Here is a 20324-nt window from a genome sequence, read left to right on the forward strand (position 1 = left end):
CTATCACAAGAACAAGACTGGATTTTGTCATGGAAAAACTGACATTTAGTACAAATTTTACTAGAAAAATGAGCTGCTAAAAGAGGAGTTTCATGGAAATCTGAGCTTACATTTGGAAGGCCAAAACGTTCTTTGGAATGTGGCCATCTTCTGTTGACTCTTTTTAATATCCATGGACTTTAGGCTAAGTGGTAAAGAGAGTTGTTTAAAAAATGCCAGCCAGTGTCAAAAAAAAGTCTGTATCTATCTCCTGATCATTTCAGGTTAAGGCTGAGACTTAAACATAATAAATTTACTTAGGAAAAAAAGGAAGTGAGCACAGTGGTGTGGAGAAAATTGTTTAATTGTGTAGCTGGTTATGCTGCTTGAAGGATACTGAAACTGCACTTCCAAATTGTCCTGGCTGGGCTGAGACATTGTCATCTGAGTGGGAACAACAGGCAGCTTTTACCAAGTTTTTTCATTTACTTTTTATCAGAAATATTCCTTGAATATTGGCAGGCATTAAATAGGGACTGTTCCCTTACAGAGAAATAAATGAGTGTTTGAGAGGGAAATTAATCAAACTCCTAACATGTGAGTACTTTCAACAGCTCAAGGATAATTTAGGGGAAAAAAATCACTATAAATAAATAAGTTTCTTAAGTACAACAGAGTGAGTAAAGGCCATCTGAATCAAAATCTCACTTTTTGCTTGAATTTAGTCTGAATCAAATCTCACTTTTTGCTTGAATTTAGTCTGAATCAAAATCTCACTTTCTGCTTGAATTTAGTCTGATGAACAAGAATTTTGCCCTTTGGAGCTCTAATTTCTTAAAAACCTATCAGCAAGAGACGTGGCAGTTTCTAGAAACTTTCTCCCACTCAGTCAGGGTTTAATAGATTGCACCTGCACTAAAGAGGCACCAGGCATCCACTTAGCATCTCCCAGTAGATTCTTGCTCCTTGGAAATGCAATACAATAACAAATCATGATTGCTGAGCCTCCCTGTAGAAAAAGCTCTTCACAGGCAGCAAAACTTAAGGAGGCATTTCATGCTGAGGTCAGGGTTTAGAATTTCCACACAGCAATCCAAGGCTTTTGGCCATTTTTTTTTTGTTTTTAAATCTGTTCTAAGTGAACTTTGTTTCAGTGTAAATAAACTGTGCAAACATTAAAGCCCATTTATTCATTACTGTTGCTTTCTTCTGCTGGGTTAGAGATAAGGAATGACATCAGAAGCTCCTGAAGAAAGGGCACATTAACCTGCTTTGGAGCTGGAGCTGCCCTGATCAATTCTGCCAGTTGCTTCCTAAATCCTGCCCTATCCAACCTCAGCAGTGCCAAGGAGAAGGTTTGGGAAGCAGTGAACACCATTTACTGTATTCTGCTGGTTTATTCACAGAATCCCAGAATTGTTAGGGCTGGAAGGATCCCTGGAGACCATCCAGGCCCAAATGCAGTTCATGTATTCCATATGCAACCAAGGAGAGCTGGCTTACCAGGCAGCTTTCTTTGCTGGCATTTTTTCAGTTGAAGACCCAATTAAAGCTGCCTTTTCTCCCTTTATTTTGCCATAAATTTAAATGGAAGTACATGGGGGTGAAGATCAGTCATTCCAGCCTCTTACATCAGCTCCTTGCCTTGGCCATGCCCCTGCACTTAAACACCTCTGGAGAGCTGGAGACAAAGACACAGACTGGGATGTGACCACTTCCCAGACAGGCTGGTTTAACTTGCATGGAATCATTTCTGTCCCCAACATCCATGGAGCCATTCCTGTCCTCAGCATCCATGGAGCCATTCCTGTCCTTGACATCCATGGAGTCATTCCTGTCCTCAGCATCCATGGAGCCATTCCTGTCCTCAGCATCCATGGAGTCATTCCTGTCCTCAGCATCCATGGAATAATTTCTGTCCTCAACACTCATGGAGTCATTTCTGTCTTTAAAATCCATAGAATCATTTCTGTACTCAGCATCCGTGGAGTCATTCCTATCCTCAACATCCATGGAGCAGTTTCTGTCCCCAACATCCATGGAGTCATTTCTATCCTCAACATCCATGGAGTCATTTCTGTCCTGAACATCCATGGAATAATTTCTGTCCCCAACATCCATGGAGTCATTTCTGTCCCCAACATCCATGGAGTCATTCCTGTCCTCAGCATCCATGGTGCAGTTTCTGTCCCAAACATCCATGGAGCAGTTTCTGTCCCCAACATCCATGGAGTCATTTCTGTCCTCAACATCCATGGAATAATTTCTGTCCTCAACATCCATGGAATCATTTCTGTCCTCAACATCCATGGAGTCATTTCTGCCCTCCGCATCCATGGAGTCATTTCTATCCTCAACATCCTCATTTCTGTCCTCAACATCCATGGAATAATTTCTGTCCTCAACATCCATAGAGCAGTTTCTGTTCTCAACATCCATGGAATCGTTTTTGTGCTCATTCTCAGGAGATGAGGGCTCTGTGAGCTGTGAGCAGCTGCCACAGAGGAATTGTCCTGGCAGAGCCTGAAGGATCCAGGATCACAGCACTCCCCTGACTCCTCTGCCTATGGATGCTGCTGGCACAAGGGACACAGCTCCTCTCCCAACACCCACCTGTGAGTAAAGCCCAGGCAAGAAGGAATTTGACCTCTCATAAGGCAGCATAAATCATTTGAGCTTAAACCCTGATTACTGGAATAAAAAGGATAAAGTTAAAGAAGTATTGCATCACTGAGTTTCAGTAGGAAATGCTGATTATTGAACAATCTGTTGCATTGTGTTGCTCTGGCCATGTTTGGAGTTATGAGGGTGAGAAATCCCATGCATACCTCAATGCTACTTGTGTAAATACTTTGAGCAAATATATGCACAGTCTCAATTTCCTTCCTTATTGCTTTAAGAGATTTACCAGAACATAAACTCAGACAAGCTATGAAATGGCACAGAATGTGTTTCACCCTCACAGACATTTTTCATCAATGGACAGGAGGCAGAATTTGGTCAGTTATCATTTGCTCCAAGATATAAAATATCATTAGTCAATCCTGCCCTGTGGATCAATACATGAAGTTAGCAGTTGGGAAGCAGAAGATGCTTATTAATCCTGAAAAATCCTAATATTTTGCATTTAATCTAGAATAGGCCTGGCATCTTTAAATGTTTGAAATCTGTGTGAGCCTAAATTGTGTAGGAAGAGATTACTCATTACCTATAATTTGAACGACTGCCTACTGACTGCCAGCTGCTGGATTCTCAAACTGTTGGAGGCTGTAAATAAGCACTGGCTTGTGTAAATTATTCAGTATAAAATATGTTAATATTGCTTTTTACTAGCACATTTTAAATTGGTTTGCCAATATGGAGTTTATGTTATGGTTCACGATCAGCTGTTTAATGAGATATGATGAATTAAAATGTGAGGAATTAAATTTCTTCTTCAGATTGTGGGATCTGAAATAGACGAAGCTCTATGAAAACTGTTTGGGATTGGTTAGTGGGGTTTCCTAAAACACAAATTACCTGTATGTAAATGTCACTGTCATATTTTCTGAAAAATCCCTTTGCCAGGATTTTTCTCCTGGGAAGCTGAGAAGCCTCAGAGAAAAAGAAAAACAATATTATCTCATTTGCTTCTCCCTGTTTTGCTGCTTTGGAATGTGGTTTGGAGATTGTTTACCAACTGGTCATTGTTTGACTGGTTTCATGTGAATTGTTTTTACTTAATGACCAATCACTGCCAGCTGTGTCAGACTCTGGAGAGGAGTCACAAGTTTTCATCACCATTCTTTGTGGCCTTCTGTCTGTATCCTTTCTCCATTCTTTAGTATAGTTTTAGTATAGCACTTCTTTAATATATTATAAATAACATATGGTAATAAATTAGCCTTCTGAGAACATGGAATCAGATTCCTCATCTCTCACCTCGTCCTAGGGACCCAGCAAACTCAACATGTAAAATGTCTTAAAAATTTGTTATTTAGGAAAGCCCTAAAAGGGACAGTGCTAAGCTGAGGCACAAATTAGCTGTATTACCTTATTATTACAGTGACTGAGTAGGGTTTTTTTTCTTTTCTTTTCTCTAGTTCTGGAAATAAAAATCCCCAAGCAACCCAACACGTTTTCACGCAGGAGTGCAAACCATGACTGAACGTCCAAGGCCTGGACGCCCGCTCTGCTTCTCCCTCACCAAAAAGATGTCCAACAACACAACAGAGGCCTCCAGCAACGCTCCCCGAGCCCTCCTAGGCCTGTTCCTGGGAAGCATCTCCCTGATCACCATTGTCATGAACATCCTGGTGCTGTGTGCCGTGAAAACAGAGAAGAAGCTGCAGACTGTGGGCAATTTATACATCGTGAGCCTCTCCATCGCCGACCTGATCGTGGGGGCGGCCGTCATGCCCCTCAACATCGTGGACCTGCTGAGCCCCCAGTGGCCCCTGGGGCTGGCAGCCTGCTTGTTCTGGCTCTCCATGGATTACGTGGCCAGCACGGCCTCCATTTTCAACCTCTTCATCCTGTGCATGGACCGGTGGCGCTCGGTGCAGCAGCCGCTCCGGTACCTCAAGTACCGCACCAAGATGAGGGCCTCGCTGCTCATCCTGGGGGTCTGGCTGCTCTCCTTCACCTGGCTCATCCCCATCCTGGGCTGGCACGTCTTTGCCAACAACGGGAACAGGACGGTGGAGGAGAACAAGTGTGAGACGGAGTTCTTCGAGGTCACCTGGTTCAAAGTGCTGGCGGCCATTCTCAACTTCTACCTGCCCTCGCTGCTGATGCTGTGGTTCTACTGCAGAATCTTCAGGGCTGTTCGAAAGCACTGCCAGCACCGAGAGCTCAGCAATGGGTCCTACTGGTCCTCCATGGAAAAAAACACCACTCCTCAGGCCAAGATGAAGGATGAGAAAAATATTTGCCTCCAGGAGCAAGTCTTAGGTGGGAACACCCCCACTGCAGACAAGCAAAGCTCCCCAGAGCCCAAAAAAGTGGAGGCAGAGCTTAATTTCAGCCATCCTGACGGGGCTTCAAAGGGCCTGAGTAACGGGAAGGTCCTGAAGTGGAGCTGTTTCTCTCTCACCACAGCCAAGCCCGAGCCTGGCTTGGATAAAGCAGGGAAGAGGGGGGAGTGTGCCACGAAAAAACCTGGGAATCAGGAGCAGCCTGGCTGCCAGGACAGTGACTCCAGCGGGGCATCAGACAACCACACCTTCACTGAGGTGGCCCCACGGGCTGAGCCCAGCCCCAGGGGAGCCCGCTGTCCTCAGGGAAGGACAGAGCGCAGGGACTCCAAGGGAATGACATTCCTGAGGAAAACCTGGCACACCCTGCACAGGCACTCCAGGAGCATCCACTGGCACGGGAATAGGGAGAGGAAGGCAGCCAGGCAGCTGGGGGTGATCATGGCAGCCTTCATGCTCTGCTGGATCCCCTACTTCGTGCTCTTCATGGTGATAACGTTCCACGACCACAAACAGCTCTCAGAACTGCACAGGTTCACCATATGGCTGGGCTACATCAACTCCACCTTAAACCCGTTCCTCTATCCTCTCTGCAACCACAATTTCAAGAAGACTTTTAAAAAGATCCTTCACATTCATTGATGCTGGTCTGGGGTTTTGGAGCTCAAGTGCAGCTCAGGAGTTTGACCAAGCAAAATGTTCCAGTTCCAAGGGATGGGTACAGTGAAAGACTTTGGCAAACTGTAATCTGTAAAGAAGTGGTAGTACCAGTGGGAAATGTGCATTTCATAGTTTTAACACATTTGAAGAGCAACTTCTTTCAGGTCAAGAATCTGAAAACCTCAAGGTCAGTACATGAACTGTTACACTGCTGTCAGCCTTTCACCACTTGAGACCACCACTTCCCTCACAGAAATGGAGACACAAATCAGCCTCTTCAGTGATTATAAATTATTCAGCTACAGAAACCACATTTCTGTCCTTGGCCAAAAACATTTTTCTCTTTCAACTTACTCCATTAAACACATTGCTTGTGAAGTGAGATTTGCAAGTGGAGGTACTTTGCACAGTCGAAGAAACTTGCAACTGTTTAAAAAAACTCCCCTATTTATTTATAGCTTCCTCCAAACCACAAACTTTCCATCAAATGTCAGGTTTTAGTGTGTGTATCCTACTGTATCTCTTTGATATCATGCTTATATTAACTGTACATTAACTTTGCTGGAAAAAAGTAGATTTTTTATGTCCCAAAAGAGTTTTCATGCTCAATATACTGTCACCATCTGCTCCAGAAGGGTGTGCTGCTGTTTCTAGACTTGCAGAATATAGTTGATTATACATGAAATATGTTTACCTTTTCTACCCTTTATATTTAATTGTATTTCATAAATCTTGCTGTCAAATATTTCAGCAGAAAAACACAATAATTTAATATTTGGTATTGGAAAAGAGACCAAGAAGATGTTGAAGCACAACTGAAAGCTGGGCTGGCTTTGATGTTACAAATTTCAAAATCTCATTCCTTTTGTTATGCTGCTGAACTTCCCACATTCTGAACAGTTCCTTAGTTGTATTTAAAGGATTCAATATTAAATGAAGCCCTAATATATCTGCATTTTAATACACTGGGGAAATGTGCTAAAGGAATAAACCTGAATTCAGGCTATATCAGTGTATCATGTAAGATTCAGAGATTAATTGACTTTGGTTTCAAGTTGCACTCAGGAAAAACTGCAATTAGTAAACTTAAATCTAGGAGAAATAAGGCAAAATGCAGAGAGAGAACATAAAAGCAACAAAATTCATTGCAGAATTCAGACAACTTTTTCACTACAGGAGGAACACCTGCACAAGTAGTGAAATGCACCTTTTTGGAGTAGAGATCAGAACCTTTTGAAACACATGCTCTAAACATGTGTTCAAAAGGTTCTTCCACAAACAATTGCTGAGGTTCACAGCCATTAAATTGGGTTTTTTTTCTATTCTGATTTGCAACAGCAATTCTGGCCAAAATGGATGGTAATTTACATGATCCCTGAGGAAATAAAAGTCAGCCACAGTTATTAGTGCTGAAAAACACATTTACCCAAGGGCTGCTGAGAGTTATCAAGAAATTTGTCCTGTTGCTCATGAAAATTGCCTTTTCTGACCTTAAAATGTACTAATACATGACAAAACCTCAGCAAGATCATTGAAAATTGGTCTAAAAATGATGGTGACTGTAACAACAAAAACCTTTGGTAAAAATAAAGAACATTCAAACAGCTAAACCCAGGAAAATAAAGCTGCCTGAACACATTTGTTTTAATCTCAAGCCATTTTACCCATGATCTTTGTGTACCTGTGTTAACAGCAAAGACTGGGGATATGTGATAACCAATTTTATAGCTATTATATAACAATAAACAGGGAAATGGGACAGTACCTATTTTAAATAGCAAGTACCTAAGAAAATTTTTGAGTTTATTTCACTGAGCAGGCAGTTCCAGTGGCTCTGGATGTGAGGGAAGCAGAGGAAAGCAAATTACGGTAAGAAATGGAGAAACCTCACACCAAGGTGGGGCAAGGCTCAAGAGAATATTTCAGGTGTGGTTTCCTGGAAAATGCTTTCAGCATTTTCCAGTTGAGAGCCAAGGTCAGAGGACACGGAGCTTCAGAGAACACAAGGAGAGTCTGGGGATTTCTTGTGAAAAACAAGTTCACTCTCCTGTGTGTGGAAAACGCCAATCACTTGTTTCTAACATTTTAAAAGTTTAATAGGAATAAAATGGTTATAAAAATAGCAATATAATTAGAGTAATAAACATTTTGGACAATTTGGATTTAGGACAATAGGAGACAATAGAAATAAAGAGTTATGGATGTCTGGGTACCTATTTTCTGGGCAAAATAAACCCGAAAAAGGACCCACATTAACAGAGGATTAACCCTTAAAAACAATAACCTGTTGCATATTCATACACCTTATCCATGATGCATAAATTCCATTCAAACACAGGATTCTGTCTGGGCAGTGTCAGCTTCTTCCTCTCAGTCCTAACCAGTGTCTTCAGGGCTGAGCAAGGTGGGAAGAACTTAGTTTCTTCTGATAATGGAGATTAAATTCTTTTTCTCTGAAAGATTTGGGTGTCCTGTGGCTGCTATCTCAGTGGGAGTACCTCATTCCTCTCTTTAAAATAAATCTCTTACATAGCATAGTTGCTATTTTAACATTATGTTATAACCTAAAACTATATTAAACACACTACTTAAGAAAATTAATACAGCATAACTTTCTAACACAACACATATAATATTCATTTTAATATCTGCGAAAAGCCAATCATAAAATACGCATTTTTCACATGTGAAAATTTAAAAAGTTTAATAAAGGACAAAAGGAGCGTGGAGCAAAGGCTATTATGTCACTCAGCCAAGAGCACACCCACTATTTTGGAAACACCCTTTATTTACCATTTCTATTGCACCAGCCTGTTACATATTCACAAACAATTCTTTGTAAACTTTCCCCCAAACTAATTTACATGTCCCAAGAACTGTTTAGCAGGGCTCCTCCTCAGTTCCACCTTTTTAGAACGTGGGTACTCCTTGGTTGTGGTTTTGGTCCATTCTTATCACCTCCAGTACAGGAATGTGCCCTCTGCTGACGGAGTGACAAAACTGTCCATTGTCTCCTCAAAAAGGAAATAACCTCAGGAGTTTCTTTCCTCAATTAGTGAAAAAGCCACCTCATAGGACCCGGGGGACTTCACCTCAAGTTAAGGACGGCCAACTGAGCAGGAGCCAAAAAGTCCCAAGAGCAATTTACCAGAAAAAGGAGAGAACAAAGAAACGAATGGCTTTTGTGAGGTGTTTTACCAGGGGCAGGGACCTCTTGCACCTGGTTTTTCTCTGTAAAGAGTTTGGTTATTTTGCCTTTTATTAAAACATTTTGTTTCCAACACTACCACAGAAGCCATCCTGCTGATTTTATGCCTTCCAAGGCAGCTGAGCTATCTTGGGTGTGAAACAGATCTCCGAGAGCTTATGAGACCTGGCTCGAGGAGACCCTTATTTCACTCTAGTTATGGGCTTTGGTCCATAACTCTCCATAGTTTTGGTCCAAAATATGATCCATATTTTCTTCAGAGGTTGCTGGCACTTGGCAGATCTGTACAGGTGTCCATTGGATGTTATCCCATCCAAGCAGGTTTTTTAAGCACACTTATATCAGCTATTTCACTGACTTTATTTACCAACAGAAATAAAACCCGTATCTTTATAACAAAGTTACTTTACCACCACACGTACAAAATCCATTTTAACACTTGCGAAAAGCCAGTATTATACTATGTATCTCCGACAAAGAAGCGCTGGGGTTGAGGCGCGCTGGTTTTCAGCACGGACTGCTCTCGGAGCGCTCCGTGGGTCAGCAGGGACACCTGGCGGGGCAGGAGCGAGCCCGGGATGCCGCGGCCAGCCGGGAATTCCGCCGCGGACAGGAGAGGAAACAGGAGCAGGCATTTTCCCACCATCTAAAATGGAATTCAATGAAATTATTACATTTTCTGAGGGTTCTGTTGCGTGCCGGGGAAGTAGGAGCAGCACACGGCGGCGGACACACGGACGGCAGCGGACACACGGACGGGACACGGGCCCGCCGGCTGGCCCGAGGCGGGGGATGCTACAGAGGGCGGGCGGGCACCGCCGCAGCCCGCCGGGACCGGGACCGGGACGGGGATCGGGATGGGGACGGGGATCGGGATGAGGATGAGGATGGGGACCAGGACCGGCCTGCCCACCGTGGCTCGCACGCCATCAGCCCGCGCCGCCCGCCCGCCTCACGCTGCGGTAACATCACCGCTGTGCGCCGGCCGGGCATGCCGGAAGTGCGGAGCGAGCGGCGCAGCCGGTAAGGGCGAGCGGGGATGGGGCGGGCGGGTCCTACCGGCACCGGCACCGGTACCGGCACTGGCACCGGCACCGGCACCGCCCCCGGCACAGTCCTTGGCACTGCCCCCGCGGGGTCACAGTCCCGGCCCCGTCCCCGCCCTGCCCCTTGCAGCCCGCGGTCGGTGTGCCCGGGCCTCACCGGCTCTGGTGAGGGGTACGCCCGTGCTGCACTCAGGCGTACACGAGGCGGGGGCTGCCCCGTGCCGGGCCGGGGCCGTGTCAGGGTGCGGGGATAGTGCCATGTCCATGTTCGGTCCCGATGCCGGTGCCGTGTAGGGCCTCTGTCAGTGCCGTGTGGCTGTGCGGGGCTGGTCCCGTGCCCACGTTCGGGTCCGCGCCCGGTGCCATGTAGGTTCTCTGTCAGTCCATGTTGCTGTGCGGGGCCGGTGCCGGTCCCGGTACCGTGTGGCTGGGCTGTTACCGTGTCCGTGTACGGGGACAGTGCCATGGCCATGTCCATGTCCGTTCCCGTGTGTCCGTGCCGTGTCCGGTCCCGGTGCCATTCCCGTGTGGCTGTGCCGTTCCCGTGTTCAGTCCCGTTCCCGTGTGGCTGTGCCGTGTCCGGTCCCGGTGCCGGTGTCCCGGTGCCCATCCCGGCTGTGTCTCTTCACAGGGCCGCTCTCCCGCCGCCGGGCCATGGCCGCAGCAGCCCCGGGCCGTGCCCGCTGTGTCCGGTCCCGTTCCCGTGTGGCTGTGCCGATCCCGTTCCCGTGTCCATGTCCCTGTCCCGGTGTCCCGCTGTCCCGGTGCCCATCCCGGCTGTGTCTCTGTTCGCAGGGCCGCGTTCCCGCCGGGCCATGGCCGCAGCAGCCCCGGGCCGTGCCGGGCTGGCCCCGCTGTGTCTGTGTCCGGTGCCGTTCCTGTGTGTCCGTGCTGTGTCCGGTCCCGGTGCCGGTATCCCGGTGCCCATCCCGGCTGTGTCTCTGTTCTCAGGGCCGCGCTCCCGCCGGGCCATGGCCGCAGCAGCCCCGTGCCGTGCCGGGCCGGGCTGGCCCCGCTGTGTCCGTGTTCAGTCCCGTTCCCGTGTCCCTGTCCCGGTGCCGGTGTCCCGGTGCCCATCCCGACTGTGTCTCTGTTCGCAGGGCCGCGTTCCCGCCGGGCCATGGCCGCAGCAGCCCCGTGCCGGGCCGGGCTGGCCCCGCTGTGTCTGTGTCCGGTCCCGTTCCTGTGTGTCCGTGCTGTGTCCGGTCCCGGTATCCCGGTGCCCATCCCGGCTGTGTCTCTTCACAGGGCCGCGCTCCCGCCGGGCCATGGCCGCAGCAGCCCCGGGCCGTGCCGGGCTGGCCCCGCTGTGTCCGTGTTCAGTCCCGTTCCCGTGTGTCCGGTCCCGGTGCCGGTGTCCCGCTGTCCCGGTGTCCATCCCGGCTGTGTCTCTGTTCGCAGGGCCGCGTTCCCGCCGGTGGGGCCATGGCCGCAGCAGCCCCGGGCCGGGCTGGCCCCTCTGTGTCCGTGTTCAGTCCCGTTCCCGTGTGTCCGGTCCCGGTGCCCATCCCGGCTGTGTCTCTGTTCACAGGGCCGCCTTTCCCGCCGGGCCATGGCCGCAGCAGCCCCGGGCCGTGCCGTGCCGGGCCGGTTCGGTTCGGTGCCGCTGCAGTTCGCTCCGTTCAGCAGCGCGCTGGACGCGGGCTTCTGGCACGAGCTGACCCAGAGAAAACTCAACCAGTACCGGCTGGACGAGACCCCCAAGCTCATCAAGGGCTACTACTACAACGGTGAGCACCCACCGAGCCCCGGGCCCTGCCAGTTCCACCGGGCCCTGCCAGTTCCACCGGGCCCTGCCAGTTCCACCGGCCCCTGCCAATTCCACCGGGCCCTGCCAATTCTGGCCTCTCCTGATGCTCCTCTCAGCCTATTCTGCTCCTCTGGCACGTTTCAGATGCTTCTGAAACACTGCAAAGAGTGGCTGGGAGTTTTGTATGTTTCATTGTCATTTACATCAACAAAAAAGGGAAATAACCCCAATGTTTTGGTTTAAAAGGAGCTTTGTTGCTGCTTTTTTTGTCCAGGTGATCCTTTGGGTTTGCCAGCTCGCTTGACACTGGAGTTTAGTGCCTTTGATATGTAAGTACAGCCTGGGGTTTGCCTTCATTTGTGTGTGGAGACACTTTCCTGGCATGAAATTGATATATTAGTTAGAGAAACTCTGTGTGAGAATAAATAACTCTACATGAGAATAGATAACTCTATGTGAGAATAAATAACTCTACATGAGAATAGATAACTCTATGTGAGAATAAATAACTCTACATGAGAATCAATAATTCTACATGAGAATAAATAACTCTGCATGAGAATCAACAACTCTACATGAAAATCAATAAATCTACATGAGAATCAATAATTCTACATGAGAATAAATAACTCTGCATGAGAATAAGTAATTCTATGTGAGAATAAATAACTCTACATGAGAATCAACAACTCTACATGAAAATCAATAACTCTACATGAGAATAAATAACTCTACATGAGAATCAATAATTCAATGGCAGAGTAAATAACTCTGCATGAGAATCAAGAACTCTACATGAAAAGAAATAAATAACCTTTTTACCAAAGGTTTTTGTTCTTACAGTCCCCATCCTTTCTAAACCAATTTTCAATGGTCTTTGTCGTGTATTAGTACATTTTAAGGGCAGAAAAGGCATTTTTCCTGAATAAATAATAAATAATGAACTTTATAGCAGTGGAGGGACTGCTTTGAGTCACAAAAAATTAACTCCTTTTGGCTGGATTTAAAATATTCTGATTTCTCAGATTCTCTCACTTTCTGCATGTATGTTTATATAAAATACCATTTTTTTCCCATTTCCCCATCTTTTTGCATTAGGGAGAATTTTTTAGTCATTTGACTCCTTCCCTTATAGCTTAATTAGGATTTCAAGTAGTTTTTACAATCCCTGGTTGTTACACTGTAATCTCTTCCAAAGTGTTCATCTGTTATGACTGGGAAAATACCAAGTTTTGAGAGCAATGGAAAGGAGGCAAGGAAATCAATCAGATGTGTAAATGAAGGGAATATTGTAGGGTTTTACCTCATTTATCTCAAAAATAAAATACTGATTGCAAAGAGCAGCTTCTCCAGCTGATGATGTTACAAACTATAGAAGCTGCTCAATCTTTTGTGTGGTCTGGGTTTCCTTTGGGATGTGTTTCTGTCAAATTTTAACTCACTCTTTATGTGAGTACAACACTGGCACCTAAGTTCAGCATAAATTAGTTTTTCCCAGTGCAAATCCCATTTGTCACAGGTAGATTCAGTTTAAACAGAATTTAAAAGCTTCAGTCCCTGATTTAGTGTCACTCTGCTTGGAGAGAACACAGATGCCAGATGGGGTTTTGAAGCCATGATGGAGATGTGTGCTTGCACTGGTTGTTATTCCATCAATCCATGCTCATAAAGATAAATTAATTAATATTTTAAAATTTTATGTTTTTACATATGATATTATATATGTTATATAACATATATAACAGAATATTATATATAATATATTATATAATGTATAATGTATATAATGATATCTATTATATATATAAAATAATATCATACATAGTATTATATATTTTATATATATAATCCTTATATTAATATATTAAAATTATATATTTATATATAATACTTCTATTAATATGTAAAATTATATATTATTATGTATAACATTTATATATAATATTATGTACATTATATAAACATATAATATATATTATATAAAATATATAATATATATAATATTATGTAGAATATATAACCTATATTATAATATATATTGTATATTATATATTATATATAAGATAATATCGTATTATATATAGTGTAGTATATATAGTATTATATATATTATATTTATATATAATATTTCTATTGATATGTAAAATTATATATTTTATATATAATATTTCTATTAATATATAGATATTATAAATGAAATGAATTTATTACTTTAATTTATATTAATTTTGTTGCTGTGCCTGATGTCATAATTGAAGTTAACACCATGAGATAGATACTGCTGCTGGTGACTGTGTTAATTCCCAGAGTTTTCCTTCTTTTTCTCAGGAATGCTTCAATACCAGCACGTTGCTGCCCTGCTTTTGGAACGTTGTACAACACCAACACTTTTGAGACTTTCAAATCCTGTGATAAGAAAGCACTTCTGGACAAGGAAGCAAATGAGGTGAGATTTCAAATCAAATCACAGAGTGTTTCCAAATCCCTTCTAGCCCTTCAAGTGCTTCACACTCTGCCCCAAATTTGGAGGTACCCCAGTCCTGAGCAGCCTCAGGATTTGCCTCATTCTGGAAGGAAGAGTTTGGTGTTTGCTTTTTACTTTTCTCTAAAAAGAGCAGAACCTAATTTAATTAATGATGACTAATTCTACATGAGAACTCCATCACATTTTAAACTCTACCATGCTCTTGGAGCTGCCAGGGACTTAAATTCTGTAGAGCACGTATTTAAAATTTGTGTTCATACCCGAAAACCAGCAGTGCCTGGTTTAAACCTCAGATTACTGCAGTTTATCTGTGTGATAGAGAGATGGGGAAGCAGCACAGCAGCAAGAATCCTGAGATAAAGCAAGAAAAAGATGGGTGAGAGGGGCTGGTCTGCCTGCACTGTCAGCAGTTAATTCAGTTTCATGGCCTGGGGAGAGGGGAAAGTCAAATTTAAGGTGCTTTACTTTGACCTGTCCTTGATTCCTTTAATTAATTACCTTGAGTAACAAAGTTTTCATGCATATCTTCATTCCAAACTAGGAATTTTTTGCATTCCTGTGGCCCTGTAATTCCCTGTTGTCTGACCTTTAAAATCCTTTTAACACAGATAATTGTACGAAGAAATTCAGTTTAAAAAAAAAGTCAGTGAATGTTTCTCTCCAAACTTTAAAGGTAGCTGGAAGAATTACAGATCTTTGCAGCTGTTCTCATGTTCTCTTGGTGTTTCTCTGGCCTTTTTCTTCCTCCTTGTCTCCACAATCCATGGCAGATCTGGGAATCAATCAAATCTGGAGCTGCCCTGGAGAACCCAATGCTCCTGAACAGGTTCCTGCTGCTGACATTTGCAGTGAGTACAGATAATTTGTGTCCCCTACTTGCAGTGGGAGTAGTGAAGTAGTTTCTTTTTAGGAATATTCATATATTTTGTACTCATAATAATGCTGCATTAATTTATTTTTCTGTTATTTTCTACAAATGTATAAGATTACCTGATGGCCTTACACATATCATTAGAATAGAGCAGCTGTTTCATGTTTAATTAATTGAAAACTTTGCTAAATGCTCCAGCTAGCAAAGCCTGAAGGATTGTACACACCTTGTCTGTTTAAATCTTAAATTAAAACATATACAGAGAATGGAAACCTTTTAGTATTTTTATGATTTTCTAAAATCATTGTCAGAGAAAGGTCCCTGTGGTTCCCATGGATAAAATCATAAACCATTAATTTTAATTAGTATTATATCATTTATTTTGATATGGAGGGACTGCTTTTTCTTTATTACCTAATTTTATTTTTCTTTTTTTCTTTTTTTCCCTAGGATTTAAAGAAGTATCATTTCTATTACTGGTTTTGCTACCCTGCTCTCTGCTTCCCTGATGGAATTGAGATCACTCAGAAGCCTGAATGTCTTGGGGACAGGTTCTCACTAAACCAGGTATTCAAAATCCTAAAGATTGTGAATTCTGCAATACTGAGAACTCCTGTGAGCTTTAAAACTCATTATTTTTGTCACCACATCCTGAATGAATTGGAGGCTCTGATTTCTTTTAAAAACTTCACTTTTTTTTATTTCCATGTTGGTTTTTTGTTTACCTTTTGTTCCAGGATTGTTTAAATTATCTCAGTTTAGGTGCAGATATGGCAAACAGTCCCTGAAGAGGTGATTATGCTAAGCTATATACTTTATATTTCTTTTTGAGATATATATGTTAATCTGTATATAAAAATGAAAATTAAAATGTATTTATGGATACAGCTTTGCTTTTGAAACTCATTTAAAAACCTTTATAAAGGGGCATCCCCTGAGTGAGCCAACTCATTAAAATTACGAAATTATTAATAAAATGTGTGTTTAGACAAGAAAAGGAAGTTATTTTTTATTTTTTTAGGAAAAAAATTAAACAAATTTTAGTTTCTTTCATATTACAGTGCAGAATTGTTAAAACTGTTGGTTCAGTTGTGTTTGCACTTTCAGATCCAAGCCCTGCAGAAAGCCTATGATGACCTCTGCCAGGAGGAGGGGGTGACAGCCCTGCCTTATTTTTTAATCAAATATCATGATAATTCTGTCATGATATCCCTGCTGAAAAAGTGGGATGCCTTCTTTCAAGACCAAGGAGAAAAGGTAATGAGAATTTTATATCATTTTATAGAATTAAATGTTTAATCTGTGAATGGTTTGAGGCTCTAATGCTGAGCTGGGCACAGTGGTTGTGTCCTGAGGGTGGCTGTAAAGTGATTTTTGTGCTGTTTTCCCTTTGATTTGTTCTCTTGCTGGCCTGTGCCCTGTCACTTTTTGATCATCCCAAAATCAGTGCAGGATTTTGGGTTGGGAGCAAGGCTTCAGTTGCTGGGCTTCCATCCTAATTGTGTTTTTAAAGTAAAGAAAATGCATTTACTGCAGTGAACATCCAGTGTCCCTGAAGAGGCCAAACTGAAGAAATCTCAAAGCTGTGGCAAAAGCTTGAGGAAAACCTGCTGTGACCATGGATTAAATATTTATAAATATGCAAAATGTGTCTGTAGGCCTGCCCTGTCCAGAAGTTTTATTTAAAAATGCCAAATAACCTTTCATGACTGTGATGGAGGAGTTCTCAATTGAACAATTTGATTTGCAGGTGACAGTTGGAGTTTATGATCCTTGTAATTTATCCCAGTATCCAGGATGGCCACTGAGAAACTTCCTGATCCTGGCAGCCCACAAATGGTACCTATTTTATTCTTTCCCACAAGGATTATTATTGGTGGATATTAAATGAGATCATTTTCTCCATGGTGTTTCACTCATATCACCCACCTGAGATTTTGGTTTTTGCCTTGGTATTCACTTGGAGTGATTCTGATTTTGTGCATGATTCTGGTTTTTACTTCTGTCAGTCACAAATTCCTATAATCCTAAAACAGATGCATTTACCTGGAAGTGCCAGCCTCACACGCTGCCAGTACCCTCCAGCTGTGTCAAATCTTGTTCCAAATACTCTGTGAATTTAAAGAATTAATTAGTTTCAAATAATAGCAGACTTGCACTTTAAAAATCAGATTTTAATAGGTTTTCTCCTTGTACCACTTGAATTTTTTTTTGCTGGGGAGAAGATGGGAAGAGAAGACACAGTTACACTCTGGGTGTTGAAAAAAAGGATTTAAATTATCAAATGAGTTTGGGTTGCTGTAGCAAAACTGTAATTAGGTTGCACTTCCATGGTTTTGAGTGTTACATTTACACAATCTTGGGGTTAAGAAGGGTTTAGGCACTAAAATTCTTATTTTTTATTTGGGTCTTTGAAGCATAAGGAGGAAAAATTATATATACTGAGAAGTCAGAGGATGTTGGTGCTGCAGCAGAGTCCCAGCATGTCACCTGATGTGTGCTCTGGTGCTTTTCTGCTTTTTTATTCCTCTAAAGCTGCAGTTTGGCCAGTGCTGGATAAATGCAAGGTCAGGCTGGCAGTGGCACTGCTTTGGAGCTGTGTCCCACCAAACCAGTCATTTCTGACACTTCAGGAATTAGTTCTCGTTCTGTACATGATAAGACAAAAAAGGCTCATTCAGACCCTGCAAAGGACTAAACCTGTGTGAAATGGTGCTAAACCAATTCTCTTTTCTATGAAAGAAGTTGCATGTGTGTCTCTATTTCTCCTTTATTTGGCTGGCAGGGGCAGTGCTCTGCAGAGGCTTGAGGTGCTCTGCTTCAGAGACAGGACCATGCAAGGGGTGAGGGACATCAGCCACAGCATCATCTTTGAAATCAAACTGCCAGAGGCACCCCTGGGCCCAGGTAAGCCAGTAAAAACATTTTTTCCCCCTTTTTTCTTTTCTTCTTCATCACTGCTGACATGGCAAAATAAATTAGTGCTACAAAATTGTTACTGATGCTAAGTTGTTTCAAATGGATTTTAAGTTGTTTGAATTTCTGTTAAATATCTCTAAAGGAAATGGTTCTTTTTTCAACAAAGAAAGAAGAGAGAATATTCTCTCTTAAATTTTTTTCCTCCTGTAATTGTGTTGCTAATTGAAAACTAAGAAAAGTCCTGCTGGTGGCCTAGAAAATACAATAAAACAGCAGTTTGTCTCATTTTTTCTTCTTGAAAAGAAGAATTTGTATACAGTATTTGTATACAGTATTTGTATACAGAATTTGTATACAGTCCCTCAGGTAGGAAAAAAGTGATAGTGAATTTATGAGATGCAAAATTTCTGGAGAATTTCTAAAATGATAAAACCCTGCCCCAGAATGGAGCTGTTCCTTTAATCCCACAGTGACACATCCAGGTATATTTTAAAGCAGTAAACTTAAAATATTAAAACATAATCTCAGATTTAATTTCTAAGTACAGGACAGCATCACCAAATTTCTCTACCTCAGGCAAAAAGGTTCTGAATGCTTCAGATGTCATTGTTGCAAATTATTTAATTCTATATAATTAAGATACATAATTCTCCACTGAATTTGCAGGTGGGACTAAAATTGGCAAAGTTGCCTGAATTATGAATTTACTGAGCTTGGCATTAAAGATCTGAGGGGGAATGATGCCAGCTCTGTGCTGGGTTTGAAGCTGAACAGGCAAAAGCAGCACAGGGGACACCTGAGAGCAAAGAAATTCTCCAGGAACTTTCAGATGATGTCAACAGCACAATTTGTATAGCAGGTTGTTAAAATTCAGGTTATTTACTGGCAGGTTTAAAATAAGGGTTTTTTCCAACAGGGTTAAGGCCAAAAAAATTTCTTTTTTTCTGTCGTGCAATATTAAGGTTTTCATTCTTTCTTTCCTTTTTCTTTCCTATTTTTGGTTTTGTTTTTGTTGTTTTGTTTGAGGGTTTTTCTTTTTTTTTTTTTTTTTTCTTTTTGTGTGTTTTAAATATTTCAAACAGATTGTCCAAAAGCTGTCGGATGGGAGAAGAACCAAAAGGGAAGCATGGGACCAAGGATGGTGAATCTCAGTGAATGCATGGATCCAAAAAGGTTTGGTTTTTGTCTTTTAAATTCCCACAGTTTTCTTTACTTGGGTTTAAGCCATAGCAAGTTGAAATGTGAAATAGGGAAGAATATGCAGTAAAACATCCACTGGATATTGTTTGGACTTTCTTTTGGAGGTAAGGACCTTCACAGAGCACTGCACTGCCTGCAGCAGAAATCTTGGCAATTTTGGACTCTAGTTGGGAATTCTGAATGCATTTATTTAAAACTGAGTGCAGTGTAGGTCAGAGTGTTGCAGGCTGTGGATTTCATTGGATTCCATAACCTGCAGGGTGTTCATGAAAATGAACATGGGGGAAAGTTCATCCTTTGGGGTGTGTCAGAGTGGGCCAGGAAGGAGCTCAGGAAATGTGACTTTAATCATTTTTATCATTCTGTTTGGGCAATGGATTGAAAAGAATGAGGTAACAGAGTGTCTGCATCTGTGTCCTTGCCCTGGAAAAACTTCTTGGTCTGATGGTTCAGGTTCAGCCCATCAAGCAAAGCCATTTCTGTCTCAAGCATTTGTGGAAATTCTCAGTCTTCACAGATATTCAATAAAGTTCATCTCAGAGTTCTTAATTCTTTAGGTTCTTGACCTTCTTTACTTGTATAAATTATCTAAGTGCTTCCCAAAGAGGTGTTGGTGAAATGCCAGCCTTGACAATTGCCATTTAAATCCTTGTTGGACAAAGAATTGTCTGGATGCTGAAAAGATTTTATTTATGATGTGTGAGGGAATGAAACCTGCAGGAATCTGAGAGCTGTGGTGGTGAGCTTGGTGAATCTGAGCTTGGTGAAAGCTTTAACACCCTGGGCTCTGATGGATAGAAAAATCTGCCCCTTGCTTGAACACAGATTCCCTACTTCATTTTCTTTCTCAGACTTGCACAAAGAAGGGCCCACATGCTTTAGGGCACAAGTGGAGTATTTCAAAGTTAAGGGCAGGTGTAACTGGATACAGGAAACCAGGTAGTTTAAAAAAGAAACAAAGATTTATGGACAAATTATCTGTCTTAACAGGAATCTTGGCTGAGACACCATTTTTATTTTCATACTTGCATCAATTTTATGTCACCCTGGGTTTTTAAGATTTTCTAAGCCTTCTGATGTTGACATTCTTGTAGTGAATTTTCTCACACACTTTCTGTAAATAACTCATTGTTTTGCATTCCTTTATGGAGGAGGAGAGAGTTGATGGACTGTTGGTTTAACCAGTGGCATTGGAGAGGTGCCACTGTCACCCTCCAATCCACTGTCACTTTTGGAAAACTATAAATGTTG

The 20324-nt window shown here is 42.6% G+C and overlaps 2 protein-coding genes and 2 long non-coding RNA genes across 4 annotated transcripts in view; 3 read left to right on the forward strand and 1 right to left on the reverse strand.

Moving 5' to 3' along the window:
* LOC139596053 (uncharacterized) overlaps positions 1-20324 on the forward strand; it is a 198855-nt gene that overhangs the window by 83045 nt on the left and 95486 nt on the right. The gene's annotated exons all lie outside the window — the stretch shown is intronic.
* On the forward strand, positions 2400-7248 carry HRH1 (histamine receptor H1). The gene is made up of 2 exons (XM_071440039.1): positions 2400-2594; positions 4062-7248. The coding sequence occupies exon 2, from the start codon at positions 4119-4121 to the stop codon at positions 5574-5576; it is 1458 nt and encodes a 485-aa protein (XP_071296140.1). The 5' UTR covers positions 2400-2594; positions 4062-4118; the 3' UTR covers positions 5577-7248.
* Positions 8365-9845, reverse strand: LOC139596054 (uncharacterized). Its single transcript, XR_011681227.1, has 2 exons — positions 9716-9845; positions 8365-9448 (listed from the first exon to the last, which is right to left on the reverse strand). It is a non-coding gene; the product is annotated as an uncharacterized lncRNA (long non-coding RNA).
* ATG7 (autophagy related 7) overlaps positions 9837-20324 on the forward strand; it is a 102089-nt gene continuing 91601 nt past the window's right edge. Inside the window, exons 1-10 of the mRNA XM_071440038.1 lie at positions 9837-10090; positions 11380-11578; positions 11873-11927; positions 13927-14044; positions 14854-14931; positions 15405-15521; positions 16062-16211; positions 16705-16793; positions 17740-17861; positions 18956-19046. Of these exons, the coding sequence (XP_071296139.1) occupies positions 9842-10090; positions 11380-11578; positions 11873-11927; positions 13927-14044; positions 14854-14931; positions 15405-15521; positions 16062-16211; positions 16705-16793; positions 17740-17861; positions 18956-19046 (1268 nt within the window). The 5' untranslated portion in view covers positions 9837-9841. The remainder of the gene's footprint in view (positions 10091-11379; positions 11579-11872; positions 11928-13926; positions 14045-14853; positions 14932-15404; positions 15522-16061; positions 16212-16704; positions 16794-17739; positions 17862-18955; positions 19047-20324) is intronic.

The sequence above is a fragment of the Agelaius tricolor genome, unplaced genomic scaffold (assembly GCF_023055355.1).
Source record: "Agelaius tricolor isolate 1412-34295 unplaced genomic scaffold, bAgeTri1.0.p SCAF_14, whole genome shotgun sequence".
Taxonomy (NCBI): domain Eukaryota; kingdom Metazoa; phylum Chordata; class Aves; order Passeriformes; family Icteridae; genus Agelaius; species Agelaius tricolor.